The sequence below is a fragment of the Mastomys coucha genome, unplaced genomic scaffold, assembly GCF_008632895.1.
Source record: "Mastomys coucha isolate ucsf_1 unplaced genomic scaffold, UCSF_Mcou_1 pScaffold2, whole genome shotgun sequence".
In the NCBI taxonomy this organism is placed as follows: domain Eukaryota; kingdom Metazoa; phylum Chordata; class Mammalia; order Rodentia; family Muridae; genus Mastomys; species Mastomys coucha.
In genome coordinates this window covers 19,952,754-19,975,474 of record NW_022196902.1, presented here as the reverse complement: position 1 = coordinate 19,975,474, position 22,721 = coordinate 19,952,754, and the positions used below count along the sequence as shown (strand labels likewise).

At 36.3% G+C, this 22,721-nt stretch overlaps 1 protein-coding gene across 1 annotated transcript in view; it reads left to right on the top strand.

Moving 5' to 3' along the window:
- Positions 1-22,721, top strand: part of Lama2 (laminin subunit alpha 2) — a 668,494-nt gene that overhangs the window by 278,001 nt on the left and 367,772 nt on the right. Inside the window, exons 8-10 of the mRNA XM_031380750.1 lie at positions 1,272-1,450; positions 4,489-4,588; positions 7,499-7,659. Of these exons, the coding sequence (XP_031236610.1) occupies positions 1,272-1,450; positions 4,489-4,588; positions 7,499-7,659 (440 nt within the window). The remainder of the gene's footprint in view (positions 1-1,271; positions 1,451-4,488; positions 4,589-7,498; positions 7,660-22,721) is intronic.

Genomic DNA, 22,721 nt, shown 5'->3' with positions numbered 1-22,721 from the left:
TGGTGTTACAGTGATGGTGTTACAGTGATGGTGTTACAGTGATGGTGGTGTTACAGTGATGGTGTTACGGTGATGGTGTTATGGTGATGGTGTTATATGTGTCACATCATCTTATGCTTTTAGATATCCCCAACTGCTAATGACTGCTGACTGCCTCATACTCTATAAGGAAACATCATATATAAGGACATTACTCATATCACATGATTGCTAACCCAGGGCAAATTCATCTGATCCACACTGCCTCAGAATTTCATTCTGTCCTGATTCTTGAGATTTACTGTAACAGACTTTTCTACCTGTGCCCAGTTCCCAGATAACAACTCTGAGGCTTACTTATTTATAAACAAATGCCTAGGCTATAAGCTTTGGCCCCATCACTAGCTCATAACTTATATAATCCATTTATCCTAGTCTATGTATACCACATAGGTACTTATCTCTCCTAAGTTTAATGTGTCTGTTTTCCTCAGATTCTGGGTGAAGCTCCCACTCTTGAATCTTTCCTAGCAATCTTATCTCTCTACTGAAAGTCCTACCTATTACTTCCTGCCTTTTGCTAATAGGCCATCAGCTTTTCATTGACAGGTCATAGTTCCATATAGTGCACAAGAGATTCCCTCTACAACCTACCATGTGTCTCTCTCACTGTCTGGAAAGGATCTGAGAAAACTGTAGCAGTGTTTTGAATGCACATTCCTGAATCTAATTCCATAACAGTGTCCAGTGGTGAGAAGGGCACCTTGTATGTAAAATCACCCATCTCTAGCTTGGTTTAGTGTTGTATGAAGAGAATTGCATTGTAACTGAAATCAATAATAGCAAATATAGAATGACTATCAAAGAATCTGGCCTATTGAAAAGTTTTGTTTTTATTAACGATGACCAAAAGGATGTATTAACTCCTCCCTGTCCATTTAGACACAGGATGTAGCACAGAGGCTCACCTATGGGCATTATCTATCATAGATTATGTGGTTGTAAATCATTTAGTGGTCTGTTCAATAATTTATGTCATAATAGATTTTAGGTTAAACTCTATGTAATTGTAATTATATTTGAAAAATCAGAGAACTATTGGTATTTTACTACTCAGTAGAATTTATAGATTTTAATTATTTCAAATAATTAAATATATATAACATATATATATAATAAGTACAAATGCCTTTTTAATAGATTCATGTTTCTATGATATATAGATAACAAAATAGTTTTAAATATATTTAAAGACTGAAATTAGTAATTACTGCTCTCTATTCTGACTGTAGCATGCAATTGTCATGGAAAAGCTGAGGAATGCTATTATGATGAAACTGTTGCTAGCAGAAATCTAAGTTTAAATATACATGGGAAGTACATCGGAGGGGGTGTGTGCATCAACTGCACACACAACACAGCTGGGATAAATTGTGAGACATGTGTTGATGGATTCTTCAGACCAAAAGGGGTAAGGACCACCTTATTTCATTAAGTTTTATTTTTGCTTTTCCACAAAAAGTATGTATCCCAAACTAACAAGATCTGCAAAACACTGAACTTCATTCTTTAAAAGGTGACTGGGAACTTTTCTTAACTCTAAGTGTCATACCTTCTTAATAATATGATATGTGGAATTATAACTACTCCAGAAATGTCTATTTTCCTTTTTTCCAATTGAACTTGATTCCTGAAAAACTATCTTCTGATCTTAGAACATTAATTAGGTTTATCTTTCAGTAAACGTAAAACAACCCAACAAACAAAAACACTTTAATCATACAGTACTTGTTCATTTGTATTTTCACTTCTCAGATCATAACATTTCAAGTTCATTTATTCATGTTATATGCACCAATAATTGGCCATTAAAGAACTGATAATATTCTTTTGCATGAGTACATAAAGTCATTCAATCCATTCTCCCATCGGTGGATATTCAGGTGATTTTTTATTCTGATTAGCTTCTACAAACAAGTCTATGTATGCCATGATATGGTCATTTTAATTTAGCTTCTGGATATACCTAAGAATAAAACAATTACTTCCTTATCTTCATAGAACAGGTCTATATTTAAATTGATAAGAAATTACCATTTGTTATCAAATTATCAATGACATTTTACACATTGGCCAAAAATATTTGATGTTTGTGAGTTCCTTCATTCCACTGCTCTTTATGGTCAACGTTGTTTTTGGATCTTAGTCATTCTAATGGTTTGAAACTCTCTCATATATTTAATTTTGATGTCACAAGCCTGTTGGTCATTTGTGTGTCATCTATCTTGAAGCATATGTTCAAGTAAAGATATTTTCCTTTTCTGATTTATAAAATTTGATTTTTAATTTTTAGTCGACATCATAACCAGATTTTTGTATTTAGCACAAAATAATGATTTACTGGTCCTTTGGGAATCACATGATATGGCCATAGAATGCAAACCAATCTGTACTGGCACATTCCCTGAGCACTAAACTCAGTATACGTGGTGTTGAGTAATGCAGGTTCACTCATTTCATACTGCATTTGGAACAAGACTCTCTTGTCAGTAGATTATTTGAATTTATATCATTTTAAGATTATTTTGTTTACTTTTTGAGATTATAATTATATCATTTCTCACATCCTGCTATTTCCTCTAAATTCTCCCATGTACCTTCTACCTACCCTTTCAGTTTTTTTTTTTTTTAATTTGTGGCCTCTTTTTTCATTAATTGGTATTATATACATGTGGGGGGGGGTCTGAATAATGTTACTTTTATGTTTTTACCCTGGCCAAGTACATACCAGTTGGTTACTCATAAAATTTACAATCAAAATTTCAAGTGAAGATAATATTGCTTGCTATTTGTTTATAATCTATATATAAAAAAGGAATGAAAGAATAGCATATTTAACTAAGGATATGTAAGATCTCTATTCCAAAATTACTGTTATACATAAATTTTGAAAAGTACATAGAGAAATGATGTGTTCATAAAATGACTCAACTTTAATATCAGTTTAAAATTATTTTATTTACTTTTTGAGATTATAACTTTTTGAGATTATATCATTTCTCATATCCTATCATTTTCTCTAAATTCTCCCATGTACCTTCTACCTACCCTTTCAGTTTGTTTTTTTTTAATTTGTGGCCTCTTTTTTCATTAATTGATATTATATACATATGGGGGGATTTTGTTTTTGTGTGTGTGTATGTTTAAAATAATGATTAGTGGTTTGGCTAAACCTTTTTTCCCAATTTTTTCATGCTATTATTAAGAAAAAATTAATATTGAGTTTATCATTTGTATTGATTGAAAATGAATTTGTTCTAGAAATCTTAAGGTATTCTTTATAACTGCACTTAGACTCTTGTCTACAAATAATGCCAGGCTCACTCTTTACTTTGCAATATTTATGCTGATATTAAATAGAAATGGTGAGAGCTGGCATTTTTATTTTGTCCTCACTTTAAATATAAACATAATAATTCACTATTGAACGTGATGTGAGTTATAGGATTTTTATGGATGCCATTTATCAGATTCAGCAACTTCTCTGCTCTTCCCAGGTAGCTAAGCACTTTCATAATAAAAAAAAAAATGCTGAAGCATTTTGTCAAATGCTTTTCTGCATCTATTAAAATAAATATAAGTATTTTCACTTTCCCTATTAGTTTGGTCATTTGTATCCATTTGCAAAATATAAAAACAATTTTTCTCTTCTGTATCAAATATGATTATTTTATAAAATAATATAATTTTCATGCATGGGGTGCTTTTATTTAGTTAAGGATTTTTGTCTTTCTGTATGGGGATGTGGAACTTTAATTTTCTGTTTTTACAATTTTTGTCAGTCATTTGTAGTAGGCTTTACTAGCCTCAAACAAACGTGCTGAGAAATGCTTCCTTTTTTCAGATTTAAAAAAAATATTTGTGCAGGATGGAAATTAAACCTGCTCCAAACATTAAATACATTTTAGACTAGAATTCCCAAGTGAGGTACCTGAGTTTTGGATTTCTCCCTTTTCATGGCTGCTTAGAATCAAATTTGATTTTAATTAATTTTTTAAGTGAGATAAATGTCTAAACCTAAAAGGTTTTATATTTTTGCTTCTTGTGTGCATGGCAAGGTCTCATGATGTAGGTGTTATCAAATCGAAATCTCCCAGCCAGGGGAGAAAGATTGAGGAACTAGGAGGGGTTAGGGACCCCACAGGAATACAAATAGAGTCAACTAACCTGAACCCTTGGAGGCTCTGAGAGACCAAACCACCAACCAAAGAGCACCCAAGGGCTGGGTGTAGCCCTTGCACATAAGTAGCAGATGTGCAGCATCTGCTAACCCACTTAGCAAAATTGGGTTTCAGAAGTCTACCAATTCATGTCGAAGACAAAGACATAATTTTACCAAAATAATCTTCAATGTACTTTTAAAACCAATTTGTCCTGAATTGTTTGCTGAGTTGAAAATACTGGCATTTTTATTATGCTTGATTCAAGACATAGCAAATTATTTTTCAGGTGTCACCAAGTTATCCAAGGCCATGCCAGCCATGTCGCTGTGATCCAACTGGCTCCCTTAGTGAAGTCTGTGTCAAAGATGAGAAGTACGCCCAGCGAGGTGAGGCACAGTGGAGAACTGTCACTCTGAGGAAAAGATGATCATATGCCAAAAACCATCTTATTGCAGAGTTTTTCAATAATTCCATTCACATAGTCAGAATTCTGAGATCCAATGGTGTGCCTTATAGGACCCCATTTTTTCACTGTAACTTATTTTGTGCTGAACTATATTGTTTGAAAAGCAAACAAAAATATTGATCATCTGCCTTCATGTATGTGTATAGTAATGTGTCACTTTATTATAGGATAAATTCTTAGAAATTTAAGCACATTAATTGTAGAAATGTCACAGTGGGCATTATACAAACTATTATGTCAGCAGGCAGTACAATCTTATGGGACCACTGTAATCTATGTAATGTGTCCTTAAAATTGATGTTATATGACAACTGTGTGTATATGTATGTGTGTGTGTGTCTGTGTGTGTATCTGTGTCTGTGTATGTGTGTGTGTGTGTGTGTCTGTGTATGTGTGTGTCTGTGTGTCTGTGTGTGTCTGTGTGTGTGTGTATCTGTGTGTGTCTGTGTCTGTGTGTCTGTGTGTCTGTGTCTGTGTGTGTGTGTGTCTGTGTATGTGTGTGTATGTGTATGTAGTGTTTGGTGGGGGCTGTAAAGAGAGAAGGTATCTATGTATAAAGCACACATATTATATTTACAATGTTTTACATCCTGTTACTTAGATTGCTCTGTAACTTCACTGGTTCCAGTGTAAGCTGAATGTGGTGAGAGATGTGTGTATAGCTTTGGGAGTGAATGGAAATCTCACTGTGGGATGTAGATGACACCACATGTGTGGGAAGGGTCACAGATGGCAATACTATGAGGTGAAACCAAATACTTTGAGGATTAAAATTCACTATAAACTCTCAACATCAAGAAATCAAGTGTGATGACATAATAAACTTAATATTTAGGAGCCGCTTTCAGGCTAGTTGCTCTGGATGAGTCGCGTATTGAAAGTAGCAAAAGAAGACTGGGCACTTCTGCCCTCAGAACCTTAGAGTTAAAGCCTGTGAGTCATCATGAACTCTCAGAACCTTAGAGTTAAAGCCTGTCATCATGAACTATCTTCCTTCTTAAATGACAAATAAATGCTAATATTGCTATGAATGATATTAAGTTCCACACTAAAATAAGTACATTGTTTTAAAAAAAATCTATTAGAAATAGAAAATTAGGAAAAAATACATGCATAATGCAGTTGTGGTTTAGAAGCAATAATAATAAAATTTTATAAAGAAAATCAATTTATTACTGTCTTTTTCTTATTTTACTTTTTTCCTTGTATTGGGTCCTGAAGGGGAACTGGTAGTACTGATAATTTTGAGTTGTCATGTGAGAGATGGGACTTGAACCAGGGACCCCTGGAAGAGCAGCAAGTATTCTTAACCATTGATCCATCTCCCCAGCACCTATCAGTACTGTTGGAGAAAAATTGAACAAAAATATCCATCGTAATCAATATAAACTGAGGGTTTATGATTTTAAGTCTTATTTCATGGCTCCAATTAGTATTTATGCAGCTATTTTTATTTTTCCTCAAACTTTCCTGACATATACTCATGTTCTCTGTGTTTAATATTTCTAGCCATTTTCAAGACTCCTGTGCACATTATGCAAGCATATTAACAGTACTTGAATGTGTACTTGACATATTCATACTTGAATGTGTACTTGACATATTCATGTTTACTATTCCTCTTTTTACATGCTTTCTTACACTATTATTGCATTTCATTATACTTTGTGTTTGCTTGATGGAGATCACAAGTTTTTTATGGGCATGAATGTTTTGTCTGCATGTATATATGTGTTCCATATGAGTGTCTGGTCCCAGCAGAGGCCAAAGAGCTAGTGGAATCCCCTGGAATAGGAGTTGCCGATGATTGTGAGCACCATGTTGATGCTTGGAAACAAACTTGCTCCTCCTCTGTAAGATGTGCAAGTGCTCTTAACTACATAGCCATCTCTTTAGCCACTTATTTTTAATATTTTTACAGATATATAGAACTGCTATGTTTGCATAACTACTGACAGTTTTATTAAGCTCCAAAAGACCCTTTAGTTACAGCTTTAGTGACATACATGAGAAAAGATGGTCATTTAAACCAACATGAGAAAGGTTCATACAAACTCACAGAGACTGAAACAGAATGCACATGACCTGCATCAGGTCCTTTTTGTGCATAGTGTGTATTATAACTTCCAGTTTAGTGTTTTTATATAAATCTTGGATGAGCAAACTAATGACTCTCTAATGCTTATTCCTTCTCTTGGGCCTCTTCTTCCTTCTGTTGGTTTATCTTGTTCGAGTTTGATGTGATAGTTTTTGTTTTATTTTAATATATAGGTATATATATACATACACATATGAATGAATTAACGATTAACAACCTAGCTACTAGGGTAAAGGTTAACAACTGAATTGTCACTTATACCTCCTAGGAGAAGGAAACTCAGTTTTCTTCAATAGAGTGACACTGGGTATATACTACACCAGGGCAGTCCTCATGTTTAGGAGTAGCTTACTAACATATAATGGACTCTGCAGTTTTTGCATATACTTTTATTTGGTTAGAGTTTGATGTATGTGTGTGTGTGTTCTTTTATTTATGGTGATGTTGTATTTTGTTTTCTAGGTATTACTATTGTGTTAGGTTTTTGTTTTTGAGAAAGAACTCAAAGTTGAATTGATAGGGAGCAGGGAGAATCTGGGAGACTTAGGGATTGAGAAGAAAATGACTAAAATGTATTTAAATTTAGAATTGCTTCAATTTATAAATAATGGAATTTTTTTAAAAATCTAATTTTGTGATCAGAGTCCCACTTAATGGTTATTGTAATTGAAACCTGAAGAATTAAACCTGTTTTCCTTTGAACATGTTGATATGCAATGCTTCTTCCCTTAGGGTTGAAACCCGGATCTTGTCACTGCAAAATTGGTTTTGGAGGCATGAACTGTGATCACTGTGTCAGGGGTTACCATGGTTACCCGGACTGCCAACCCTGCAACTGTAGTGGCTTGGGAAGCACAAACGAGGACCCTTGCATTGGGCCCTGCAGCTGTAAGGTACGTTGGCTAATTTGATTATGATCCACTGTTGAGACATGAGGTCTGCTGCTCTTAGGCATTTGTAATGCTTCTCCTGTACATATGAGTCACTATTATGTGAGCACTACTTTACATGTCATTAAATGCTGAGCAGGCTCACTGCCACATCTGCTATTAATGGTCTACGACATTTTATAAAAAATGATTTTCTCCCATTGCACAAAAATGTATGTATGTATCACTTGAAAACATAGTTGTTTCAAATTATACCTATATAACTTTGTATCTGCTTCCTAAAAGAATTCAGTTGAGGATTTAATTTTGAATTATAAAAAATAATCCCATAAAATCTGAATGGAGATAGGTCTTTAAAATGTTTACGATACTTAAACTCTTCTGTCTCATTATCAAAACGAAAGAAGGCCTACTGGAATTGATTAAAGCTTTGATATGTTCTCCCACGAGTACTTTCAGGAAGGCAGTTTTATTTCTTGTACATAATCAGCTAATAGCTCATCATGTTCACACTAAGGGACACATTACACCTGCAGCCTCCGCACACACAGGAAACAAAAGCATGCACAAGTCCACAATGATAGGACTGATTTCCTTCAGCTACAGAAGTCTGCTCATGGGGTTTTGATTAATGTGTAACTGTATTTTCTGAGTGATTGAACAATCATTTTCCAATAGTGGCATGTACGTTATTATGGACATGAAAATAATTTTGATATCTTCAATGGAGCCTTACTAAAAGCAAAGACAGTTAAATTAAAACTTTCCTTTACTTTACTAATTTATTACAGTTATTTAGATATATATAGTAATAGTTGGTATACATGTATTTTGGTGCATGCAAGTATTGTAACATAATAAAATATTTTTAATATTAAATATACATTAGGAAAACTTTTCTAAAATGCTATGTAGTATATTTTGTATATTTTATGTATATTTACTGTACACTCTTAATAATAAAACTATGTAAATAAAATGTTTATGTAATATACATGTTTTATATTAGATACTATTTAAGCACATATCTTGTTCTGTAGAAACTGGGCCACTTTTTGCCTATACAGTGACCAGAAAGCTGTTATGAAAGCTCTCATGTGTTGAAATATAATAAATTTTCTAGATTTAGTGCAATGCATTCCAGTATTATCTGAAATGAAAAATTGCTCTCTACGACCAGCACTAAACCCCTGTGATTCAGTGGTGGCTTGGTTCAGGACTCCACCCCTGCACTGATTGCTGCAGAAGACACTATAGACCCCCACCCCTGCACTGATTGCTGCAGAAGACTCCCCACAGCCTTTAGTTCTTCTCTAATAAGCACTGGAAAAAACATTGTGCATGCTTCCTTCCTTTCTCAGAGTACTGCTGCCATTTCTCATTTTGTCGTTTGTTCCAGTGCAGAACAGGTAGGGCTAAGCTGAGAGTGGAAGAGGAACTTTGAGAGTCTGAAGAATACAGAACTCAAGCAGGAGAAAAGATGGGCTTTTAGATATACACCTTTTTAAAAGTCTGGGCATCTGCTCTGTTTAAGGAGGGAATAATAGAAGAGATGGGCAAGTTTCATCTCATTCAGCTTCTTCCAGAGGCAGTACCCCAAAGGCTGGAATAGGAGGGCTATGGAGATTAGCCATGCTCACAGAGACAGCTTGGCAAACTCTCCTCATGTCTTGAATGATTCTAACCTTGAAGAGAAAAATGCCTCCATGAAGACACTTGAAGCCCTAAACACATGATTAAAATACTACAACAACCAGTAATTAAGAAATCATAAAAGTGATTTAAAATTAACTAAAAAGCATCATTAAAAGCAGTGTCTTTCAAAAATGTGGTATTTTCAATAGAAAACATCAGCTCTTAAGAAGTTATATGATAAAATTTTGCAGAAAGTTGGTTTCATAAGATGCCAACAAAGCTCTTAATATACAAAAAGTATGCACACAGTGATTGAGTTAGTTATACCACAAAATTATGTTACAACATAATTATATAAGTGTCTTATAATGAACTATGCCACATTGTACAGGCAACACACTGAGATGAATTGCCCATCATTTCTCTCTCTCTCTTTCTTCTTTCCTTCCTTCCTTCCTTCCTTTCTTTCTTCCTTCCTTTCTTTCTTTCTTTTTATTTTTTTTTTTGAGACAGTATTTCTCTGTATAGTCTTGGCTGTTCTGGAACTCACTCTGTAGACCAGCCTGTCCTTGAACTCAGAGATCCTCCTGCCTCTGCCTCCCAAGTGCTGGGATTAAAGGCATGTGCCACCACTGCCCGGCCTCTGCCCATCGTTTCTTGATGATGAATAGCTAAGTATTTAAAACAGCCATGCATACAATTTAAATACTAAAAAGAACACTTAGTAGTTCATAAAGGAATGAGATATTTCCTTCTCTTTTTAAAGTATGATTTGAAACAATTGTGCAAACTTATTATAAAGATAAATGGATCAAGAAGAAATATGGATGCTTATAATAAAATGGATGCTTATAATAAAATGATAAGTGTCTGTCTCAGTATAAAGTATGTATGTATATATGTGTATACATGTATTCATATAGTATTAATAATAAAATAATTATCTTTACTTATTTATGAGTATAATATAAAGTAGATATAAATAATTAGTATGTAAGTATGCATTGTAAAATACGTATTTAACAATTTACATATATATTTCTTTATATTTTATGTAAGAATTTTTCTTAACTGTCTTTTTAAAATGCTTTTTATTTTTCAAACATTTTAATTACATCTATTGATTTATATATGTGTGCGTGTGTATATATGCATGTGTATAGGCACAATTCCACAGCACTTCTGTAAATATCGAGAACTTACAGGAGATAGTTCTTTCAGTACTCCTTGGGAAGCATGGGAATTGAACTCTCATTGTCAGTTTGGAAACTAGCACCTTACATGCTGAGTTGTTTTGCTGGCCCTGGCTCTCTTTTCATGGTTTTCTTGAGTAAGAGCTATCCATTGGGTATGAAAACAATTTAAAGAACTTCATTAGGGAAGCTGGGGCCTATTTTTTTCTTTCATGAATTTTAAGTGACAGAGATTCTAAATGCTGTTCTAAATTTATTGAGATAGTCACAATGTTTCCAGCTTCTATTATACATATAATAGAATACATATATTAAACATATATTTCTTGGATAAAAACAGCTAGTAAACTTAAAAATATTAAGATTCAAGAAATATATGGGAATTACTAGGTTTCAGTCCAAAGAGGAAATTTGTTAGACCTAAGCTCAAGCCAGTTTGAGTAAGAAAATTTGTAAGGGGAGGTAGGAGGTGAGTCTTAGTTTTAACATAAAGTCCAATATTTGGGAGGTTAATACTCTTGAATTGGCTCACACAGATAAACTAGAACTGAACTACTTCTTTCAGACACTTGAGAAATGTTTTCCAAATGTGGGGAGGAGACTAGAGCTCTCCTAAGTTTATAGATGCAGCTAAATAGCTTTCTATTCTCTCTGGAGTTCTAGAAGAAAAGTTAATGGCTAATGAGCAATAAAATCCTGGAACCTGTGTGCTAAGGGAGAGTAGGATTCTTCCATTATGGTATGAAAACATCTCAAACAAGAATATTTTAATCTATACCTTCTGGAAAAGAGAGAGAGACAAAAAGACAGACAGAGAAAGAGAGACAGAGATAAAGAGAGAGAATGAATTGTTACTAGGCTAATTAGTATCACTAACATCCTGGAGATGACTATACCCTATGTTCTAGAAATGTAACATCTAAAGATTTATCCTAAATAAGTTTATCAATACATGTTTTAAAATGTATATAAAGAATGTTTAATACATCAATACTTGGTATAATGAAATTAAGAAAACTAAATATCAGAAAAATAGCAAAAATGAATTATAATAAGCTTTCCTTCCTTGTCTATGTATGTAATTTCTGTACATTCAATTCATCACAGGATGAAAAAGTAGAGCTAGAAATTTAGCTACTACTAAAGAATTTGATTGACATGCAGAAAGCCCAAGGTTTGATACCAGTGCCCAAAACAAATCAAAATAGAATAAAGAAAAATGTATGTGAAGACCAATTGTCAATAAGGAACACATGAGCACTTTTCTCTCTTTCTTTTTATTAGATGTTTTCTTTATTTACATGTCATACAATATCTCCTTTCCCAGGTTTCCCTCCAAGAAAAAGAAAAAAGTTAAAATAAAAGAAAACAAAGACAAAAACAAACCCCTGTTCTCTCCCCCCTCCCCCTACTCACCACCCCACCCTCTCCTGCTTACTAGCCCTGGCATTCCCCTACACTGGGGAATAGAACCTTCACAGGGCAAAGGGCCTCTCCTCCCACTGATGACTGACTTGGCCATCCTCTGCTATACATATGCTTCTGGAGCCATAAGTCCTACCATGTGTACTCTTTGGTTGATGGTTTAGTCCCTGGGAGCTCTGAGGGTACTAGTTAGTTCATATTGTTGTTTGTTCTAAGGGGCTACAAGCCCTTCAGCTCCTTGGGTTCTTTCTCTAGCTCCTTCATTGGGGACCCTGTACTCAGTCCAATGGATGGCTGTGAGCCTCTAGTTCTGTATTAGTCAGGTACTGTGTCAGAGCCTCTCAGGAGACAGCTATATCAGGCTCCTATAATCCAGCAGTTGCTGGCATCCACAATAGTGTCTGGATTTGATGATAGAATATGGGAAGGATTCCCAGGTGGAGCAGTCTCTGGATTGTCCTTCCTTCAGTCTCTGCTCCATAGTTAGTCTCTACAACTCCTTCCATGGGTATTTTGATTCCCACCCCCCCCCCGTTTTTTTGAACAAATATGCATATATGTTATATGGGGCAAAGTACAGAAGCTATGCAGGCATGTTTCTACCAAGGCCCTTAATCTTTTTACTTTCTTAATTGATTTAAAAAGTTTAGACATTTTTGAGAAGTAATTAAAGCATATTTTAGTAACTCAAACATCCCTTAAATATACAATGTTAGTTATCTCTCTTCTTTTTTTTTAAGATATTTTCTTTATTTACATGTAAATTTCTCCTTTCCCTCCAAAAAACAAATAAACAAACAAACAAGCAAAAATAACAAGAGCAAACCCCTGTTGCCTCCCCCCTCCCCATACCTGCCACTCCACCCTCTCCCACTTATTGGCCCTGGCATTCCCCTACACTGGGGCATAGAACCTTCACAGGACCGAGGTCCTCTCCTCCTATTGATGATCTAATTTGCAATCCTCTACTATACACATGCTGCCAGAACAATCAGTTCCACCATGTGCAGTTCTTGGTTGGTGGTTGAGACCCTGGGAGTTCCTTTTAAGAAGGAATGAAGTGTCCACACTTTGGTCTTCCTTTTTCTTGAGTTTCTTGTGGTTTGTGGATTGTACTTTGTATATTCAGATCTTCTGGGCTAATATCCACTTATCAGAGAATGCATACCATGTGTGTTCTTTTGTGATTGGGTTACCTCACTCAGGATGATATTCTCCAGATCCATCCATTTTCTCAAGAATTTCATAAATTCATTGTTTTAATAGCCGAGTAGTACTCCATTGTGTAGATGTACCACATTTTCTGTATCCATTCCTCTGTTGAGGGACATCTGGGTTGTTTCCAGTTTCTGGCTATTATAAATAAGGCTGCTATGAACATGGTGGAGCATGTGTCCTTATTACATGTTGGAGCATCTTCTGGGTATATGCCCAGGAGTGGTATAGCTGGGTCCTCTGGTAGAACTATGTCCAATTTCCAGAGTAACCGCCAAACTGATTTTCAGAGTAGTTGTACTAGCATGCAATCCCACCAGCAATGAAGGAGTATTTCTCTCAAGAAGTTAGACTCCAGAGAACCAAATAACCCTATTAAAAATAGGGTACAGAGCTAAACAAAGAATTGTCAACTGAGAGATACCAAATGGCTGAGAAGCACCTGAAGAAATGTTCAACATTGTTAATCATCAGGAAAATGCAAATCAAAACAACCATGAGATTCCACCCCTCACACCAGTCAGAATGGCTAGAATAAAAAAACTTAGGTGACAGCAGATGCTGGCAAGGTTGTGGAGAAAGAGGAATACTTTACTATTTTAATCACCTATATCCAGGGTAACAATGTTCCCAGTAGGGTAAATAAAATAGACATCTGAAGTAGATGAAGGGAGAGAACTGTGTAGGGGAGGAATAGAGAGGGAAACAGGATTTAGGATCAAGAGTGTGGAGGGGGAGGGATGAGAAAGGGAATAGAAGTCAGTAGGGGGAGCAGCTTTGGGGCAGGGGAAACTCTCAGGAGTCATTGGAGATGACTCTAGTTGGGATTCCTCATAGTGGGGGATACAGAGCTTGAAGAGACCACTTCCTAAAGCCAGGTGAAACTTCCTGTGGAGGGAGGGGGATGCACCCACAAAGCCTTCCACCCAAAATATGTCCTGTCTATGAGAAGAGCAGGGATATAGATGGAACAGAGACTAAGGAAATTGCCAAACAATGATTGAACCAACTTGAGAGCCATCCTATAGAAGAGATCCAACCCCTGACAAAATTAATGATATTCTGCTATGCTTGCAGTCAGTAGCCTAGCATTACTATCTTCTGAGAGGGTTCATTTATCAGTTTGTGGGCAGAGATGCAAGGACACACAAGCAAACAAAGCAGAGCTCAGGCAGTCTTGTGGAAGAGTGGGAAAAAGAACTGAGAGAGTTGGTATGGGAAAGGACTCCACAAGAAGACCTACAGAATACACCAACTTGTGCCCATGGGGGCTCACAAAGACTGAACCACCAACCAGAGAATATGCACTAGCTGAATGTAGGCCCCCTACATATTTGTAGCTGTACCTTCACCAATGGCCTCTCACAGTGCCAAGCCTCAGCTGCTCTTCATGACTCCTTCATACCTTAAAATTAGTACCACCTGGGTGATTCTTACACATTGCTAAGTCTAGCTACAGCATAAGGTACAATCTTGGCTATCTCTGAAACACAGCTTCTTTGTGCTCTCAGAAAACACTTCCCAGATTTCACCTCAGTGATGCTGGTCTCTTCTTAACTATAGCAAACTTCTTAGCTCCAGCAAACCAGCATCAACTATCCCAGTAGTCTATTTTGTTTTTGGCTCTAAAGCCAGAGCCATATGGCCAAAGCTGCCAAGTTCTGCTGCTTGCTAGGGTTGGAGCATGTCCCCTCTCCTTATTCTATTACCAGCTTTCTGTTTTCCAACTCCCTCACTGCCTAAGCTTGCCTATCCTGGAACTTGCTCTGTAGATTGACCTTGAACTGAGAGATCTGAATAGCTCTGTCTCCTGAATGCTGGGATTAAAGGCATGTACCACCACACCTTGACTTAAGCTTTTCTTCACCTAGAACTTGCTGTGTCCCAGGTTGGCCTTGAACTCAGGGATCCATCTGCTTGGCTTTGTCTCCTGGGATTAAAAGTGTGTACCATACTGCCTGAGCCTCAGCTTTTCATGGCCACTCTTCCTCAAGATCCAGATCAAACCCTGTGTCTTCTAGCCTTAAGACCTGGATCACAAATATGCCCTCCATTTCTGGACTGTAGTTAATTCCAGATTAAAACAATTCCTTCTTCAACTGCAAACACAAGCAGTAAAATAAGCCGGGTGGGATCTTGCCCCGAGATCACCACTTCCTTAATCTATCTATCTTCTTGAAGACAGAATTCATTTCCATTTTGTGATGCCTCTTTATTACTTGAACCATACATAGTATATTTTTCCTTTCTAAGCTTGCTACACTTGTTCAGAAAACTTTTTGGGAAACTTAACCAAAGAACAAAGTCCCTATTGGGCTTTTTTGAAACTTTGTCAATGTAATTAATATAAATCTCTTTACCTTACCTTTAGGTAGACTCTTCAGAAAAGGGCAAAAAGTAGCTACATTCTTCACCTAAATATCACAAAAACAGTCTCTTAGACACATATTAATTTTTTTCCAAATCACCCTAAGCAACAAAGTCTTCCATGTTCCTACTAGGATGTCCCATTAAGCCCCACTAAAAGCATTCCACTGCTTTCCAAATCCAAAGTCCCTAAATCCACATTCTTCCAAACAAAAGCATGATCAGAGCTACTCCTGGTACAAACTTCTTAGGATTTTGTTGCTGGGAACAGACATTGTGACCAAGGCAACTCTTATAAAGACATTTAATTGGGGCTGGCTTGTAAGTTCAGAGGTTCTGTCCATTACAATTAAGGTGGGTACATGGCAGCATCCAGACAGACATGGGGCTGGAGGAACTGAGAGTTCCACTTCTTGTCCTAAAGGCAGCTAGCAGACTGGCTTCCGGGCAGCTAGGAGGATCTTAAAGACCACTCACACAGTGACAGACTTCCCACCACAAGGACACGCCTACTCAAGCAAGGCCATACCTCCAAATAGTGCCACTCCCTGGACCAAAAGCATATTCAAACTGGCACAATTTTTATAACAGAAGTTGGAACACATTCTTTTTCTTTGTTGAGTCATTGTGTAGTTTAGATATCTGAGTGACTGTCAAGTCTGGCCTTGTAGGGGTGGAATGACAGGGTTCTCACCCCTGGAACTCGGCCAACAGGGCTTGAGCCTCCAGGAGTGTTGGTGGCTGCTGTGGGCTTAAGGCTTGGATTTGTGTAATTATGTACAGATTTTCAAGTCCTGCCTTCCAGGAGGAATGTCCTCCCTGTTAAAGTTAATGACTCCAGGATAATTAGAAAAGCAGGAGTCTAGAAGTCAAGGGTGTGTGAATGTCTTTACTAAAATGGTCAATGCTGGGAACTTCAACATAGCCCTTAAGGCTGTGGAAAAGAGTTCTAAAAACACAAGTTCAAAACTATAATTTCTCAAATATGCAAAAATGTAAGGATACGATATGAGTTTTCTAAGGAGCTTCACAGATATAAAACAGAGGCAGCTACACTATGAGCCAGCTTGTCACAAAGATAAAAAGACATGCAGATACAAATTCAGGCTGATTTCGAAGTTCAAGGTCAGTTTGAGGAAGCAAATTTAAATCCAGGAATTCCACAGCAGAGTCTCTTATTGTCTGTGTTTAAGCTTGCTGTCTCTTCCTTGGCTAAAGTCAAGAGATGCTGATTCATAGGAAAACCAGAATAGAACCTGGAATAAATGACTAAATTGATATGTAAAATAAAAGACCAGGCTTATGCAGAGGAAGAGAAGACCTATGTAGAGAATTTTTTAGAATAACAAGAGGGAACTTGTTGGAGAACTGACTCCAGCAAAGAATAGCAAGAGGAAGGTATCTAGAGAGAAGGCTGTCTCTATATCTCCAGAGAAAGCAGAACACTGACAGAAAGCAACCTGGAAAGTGATCTTGAGTAGAACATAGGCCACCAGCTCAGAAGCATGACTTGACTTCCAGTTGTTTATTTCCCCATTGCCAGATACGCCTTTTCTCAGAATCCCTATGCAAGTTGAGGCTGGTACTTAGTAGGTGCATATGTATGGCCTCACTGAATAAGTTTGGCAGTACTCCTTCTGTTTCTACTTTGTGAAATAATTTGAGGAGTATTGGTATTAGTTCTTCATTGAAAGTCTGGCAGAATTCTGAGCTAAAACCATCTGGCCCTGGTGTGTTTGTTTGTTGGTTGGTTGGTTGGCTGGTTGATTGGTTGGTTGGTTGGTTGGTTGGTTAGTTGGTTGGTTGGTTGGTTGGTTGGTTGGTTGGTTGGTTGGATGGATGGATGGATGGTTGGTTGGTTGGTTGGTTGGTTGGATGGTTGGTTGGATGGTTGGTTGGTTGGTTGGTTGGTTGGATGGTTGGTTGGTTGGTTGGTTTTTTGGTTGGTTGGTTGGTTGGATGGATGGTTGGTTGGTTGGTTGGTTTGTTGGTTAGTTGGTTGGTTGATTGGATGGTTGTTTGGTTGGTTGGTTGGTTGGATGGTTGTTTGGTTGGTTGGTTGGTTCTATTTTTCAAGTCCTGAACAGTTTTATTCATTTCCTATACCTGTTTGATTGTGTTTTTCTGTATTTCTTTAAGGGACTTATTCATTTCTTCTTTAAAGAACCTCTCATCTTCAGAAGATTGGATTTAGGGTCATTTTCACGTGCTTCAGTTATGTTAGAATATCTAGGACTTGATGTAGTAAAGTATCTAAGTTCTGATGATGCCTGACTCTTGTAGATTGTGTTCTTTTGCTGGCCTTTAGCTATCTGTTTGTCCTTGGTGTTGGCAAGCCTGGTAGTCACTGATGTCATCAGGCCTCTGGTAGGCACAGAAGGAAGCAGACTTCTGGGAATACAAGAAGAGCTATAGCCCAAGCAATGGAGGGCACAGATGACCTCAAATGTTATTTGAATAGTTGCTGGGCAAAATCTGTTTTTTTGACTACTTTAACTAATATATAGCTAGTCTCTTAAATAACATTAAATAAAACTTAGCTTGTGAGAAGTAAAAACATTCTCATTTCTTTTCATCTTTTCCTAGACCGCCATTTATTACATAACTTAGGATCTGTGTATTTAAAGAGTATGCACAAAATAAATAAATAAATAAATAAAAAAGAGTATACACTCAGCAAGCACTGCTAATTAACTAATTATCCTTCCATATGTTAACATATTTTAATACTAAGGCCCATTAAAACAAAGGGCTTCATGAAAAAAAAACCTATAATTGACTACATAGGCCTCAAAAACTAAGCGTGACTACAAAATTGCTGAAGCAATTATCATTTTAAAAAATAACTTAAATGTCACCATAAATATTCTCAGTGACTTTGTCAATAGAATTCCCAGTTGACTAGCAGTCACAGTTAAACACACACTGCTGAAGTAGTACCTAATTTATAAGGAGGCAGCTTCATGAGAATGAGACAGGAAAGCTATTGTGACTCCATTTCTCCAGAGGGGGGCTATACTGAGAAAGCTATTGCAAAAAGTAAATTGATGTCAGCCCAGCAGCCTCTGATCAAAAGAAATCAAAAAATAAATAAATAAGGGAAGCTACCTAGTAAGGCTTTTCAAATTGAGCTATTCTGTGGCAAAAATAGCACTGAAGAAATAAACAGCAGCCACTAGGAGAATTTTGTAGGCTAGACCACAGTATTTTTTAATTAGGCATTTGACTATATACAGCCGATGGAAATATCTGACCAAACAAATAACTGATCCTAAGGAGAGAGGTGTTAGTTCTGGAGGGAAAAACTCATCAATTTTACATGTCAGATCAGTGTGTTTCTACAACCCATCTATATATACAGTCTACCTGAAGTCTTAAGGCTTCACAATTAGGATTATGATGATAGTGTGACCAAGCAGATCCTTGAGGATCATGATAATGAAATATAGCTTACATATTTTGAGAACATGAATCTCAAGAAAAGTTGCATTTGTAATATCACAATATGGAAGAATGTATTATATGGATTATTTACAATGGGAAAATCATAGACTATGATTCGTTAACATTTAAAGTTAGTATATGCAATTAGAATAACCTAGAAATGAATAATGAGCATGTATTAGGAACTTAATAATGAAAATATTAAATCTCTAATTTGTGCCATTTCATTGGCTTCAGTGTGAGAACTATCATTACATATGTAAATTGGAAAAATCACTAATGAACTCTAAACACTTAAAATATTCAAGTGAACTGAAAAGAGCTTCCCATTGGAAATGCTGAGAGTTTTAATACAGTAGACCCTGATTAAGAGGTAATTAAGAGGCATTTAATATTTTTAAAACATCAAATTGTGTTAATAACTTTAAAAAAGGTAACAGCACAAAGAAGCAATAGAAGAAAAATAAGGAGAAATATCATAGTAATTAAAATAGTGTTTGCCATAGTCCTCTGATGTGCAGTTTTTCTATTCTTTAGCTTGTTCACACTAGAGAAGCTCAGCTATGAGTCAATGAATGAGTCATCAGATGGTTTATTTTCTTGCTAGGAGTCAAAGCATGCAAGTTCCAGATCTCAAGTATCAGAGATCTTCTTGTGTTAACTGGCAATATGATAAGAGGAATAGTAAGACTCATGGGCAGAATGTTGACTCACAGGTTTAAAACAAAACCACAAGCATAATGCCCAAACCTGTAGAAAGAGTGAGACACAGGCCTCCAAGATCATATTTAATATAAAGGTACTAATTATATAGATGATTATATAGCATATACTGTAGAAATTAGCATTGTTAAGGCACACATAAATCTCCAAGAATCCATTTCTGTATTTGAATTATGTTATTCTCTATGGCATGAAAGGCACATGTCATACCACAAAGTTCTTTAGTAATCACTTCAAAACCAATATTTTTAAAGAAGTATCTTTTAGACATAGCATATTAGATGTGTGGCTCATGCTTCTTTCTGAGGGGATTTGATAAAGGAAGAAGAACCTACCTCATAAGCCTGAAAATATAGAGTTTTAGTAAACTAAGCTAAACAAAACAGAATTTCTCTGATGCTGCCTTTTCTTCCAAATTTAAAAGGCCCAATGAGTAGCAGTATTAGATATTTTTCTGGCTACCATGACCAAATAAGCAATATGAAGCAACTTGAGGGGAGAAGTATGAAGGGAGGAAGAGAGGTCTTATTGTGACGTAACAAGTCTACCAGTTCAAGTCTATCCTCCTGTGGGTATAACAGGAGAATAAGGTGGCTACAATCAGGGAAAATAGGATGAACAGGAAAAGAGCTACATGGTCAACCTCAGCATCTGATCCTGGTGATTCATTTATCTCAGCAGGCTCTATCTCCCAATGGTTCTACATCTAGAATAGTATTTTCCTATAGAAAGCAAGAGTTAAGTGATTGAATCTATAAGGACATTTCACATTCAAGGTACAATAGTAGCCAGAAGGATGTAAACATAAGTTGGTCCTATATTTGATATCCTTTCTATTTAATTGTGTGCTAATATGTGTCTCTGGTAGAACCTGATGGCAAGTTTTAGGTGTGCTTCAGAACATTAACATGAAATCTACTTGTACAGATGGCTTCATGACTCAGGTAACACTGAGAACCAGAGGAGACTAGGAGGACTTTGCTGTCAAATATGACCAATAAGCACCTGTAAACAAACAAGAAATAAAATACAGGAAGAGCAGGAATGGTTACATCTAGATATTTGACCTATCTGACCATGGTCTGAACAATTAGCAGACTCTGATGAACTGAAGCTCAGATGCTTGAACCTGGATAAAGCTCATCTGTACCACCATTTTCTTCTGAGTTAGGTATCTGGCTTGATGATATTGGTAAATTATAGCTTATTATGAAAGGATGACGATTACCTTGAGAACAGCAAACCAGATCTAAAATACTTTGATCCAAATAATAGTCAAACTAAACAAGACTAATGTAGCAGTTGGCTCACATGTTCCCATTAGTTCTGTGAATATTTTATAGGTTTCTACATCACTAGTATGATGCTTCAGGGTTCCTGGAGACAACACCAGTTTCAGTAACTTATTAGAACTATTTTTAGAATTTTTAGAAATATGTTATTTCCATGTTATATTTTATTACATGAGCATTTTTAGATTAGAATTACTGAAGACAGGAGATATGCAGTACATGAGAAATGAAGTATAGGATATTACCTATCTTCTTTCAGCAGAAGCTTGCTGAAATGCTAAATCTCCTACCATTTGTGACAAGGAGGAGGGGTTGCCAACTAAGAGGCTCACTCAAGTCTTGTGTTCAGGGACCTGTCAAAGAGATAGTTATGTCAATATGGAATTCTCACTTGGCAAATGTTTACTTGGTCAGTAGTATTCACAAAGTCTCACTGATATAGCATGGCTCTGAAGCCTCCAGAAGAGCAAGGTAAGACATTCCCTAGAGTGTTAATACAAAGTAGGTAATGGGAATGTATGCCCAATATACACAAAATCAGTTTATCAGGCTATTTTACAGATCTTCTGGTTTATTCCGTGTAACGCAGCAGTTCTCACCCTGTGGGTTTCTACCCCATTGGCAAACATCTATCCCCTAAAATATTTATGTTATGTTTCATAACACTAGCAAAATTATAGTTATAAAGTAGGTACAAAATAATTTTCAGGTAAGAGGGTCATGATAACATGAGGGACTATAGGAAAGGGTGCAGAATTAGAAAGGCTGAGAACCACTGGCCTAACACAACATTCATGGTTAGATGATGGGTATGAGCACTCACACCTGTTGAGTTAACCCATTCTGTGCTATATAGTAAGGAATGATCTCTGTGTCCCATTCTCTGTTGAGTTAAACTCATTCTGTGCTATATAATAGGGAAAGATTTCTGTGTCCCACTCTCCCACTTCTTATAGGCATTTTACCTGCCTTTGTCAACTCAAGTCCCTCACTTATAGTTCTGAGCTTTGACTCCTGCTTAGCACTCATTCGTTATCTTCCATTACCTAAGAGAAGAGGCTCTGTTTCTCATGGTACCCTTAAATGTCCATTATTTAAGAGTAGGGCCTTTGATTCTACATGCCAAATGAAATTCCTAGTACATAGGACGTTTCCACTATGTTTATTTCAGAAGGCTAAGTGACAAATGAAGCTTACCTCATATTAAATATTATTTTCCCTATCTCTGCTAACATGCATGTCTTTCCATCTTATGGATCAAGTAGAATTTTTTAAACTATGCCTGAAAGTTTATTTGAAATTCCCTTTCCATCCTAAAGCCTCATAAAACCTTCACAGGAAGAACCTGTACCTCCTTAAGTTTGTTCTCATATGTTAATTTGCTTCTGATATGCACTGACTATTTTCCACCTTGCAGTAAAGTTGATTTCAGGCATATCCTTTTATCTAGACAGACTCTGGCTTTTAAGAACAGAGACCTTGACACTATCTTCATCTTTACAGTACCCAAGATTCCCATTTTAATGTGCTGCTTCAGGTTATAAGATTAAATTGAATATGCAGTGATTTGTTCATAATTTTTCTCAAGGTCACATAGCAAGGTAAACTAAGGGAAAGGAATATGTAGCTAAGGTCTAAAATAGTCTAATTGTTTATCTCAGTCTGGATCTCAGGAAAGCATCATTATTTGCTTTCAGATTAGAGTAAATAAAAAATAGACTGGACTGAGCACAGAAGAACATGGTGTTCAGAACAGCTGTACTGTGTCCTT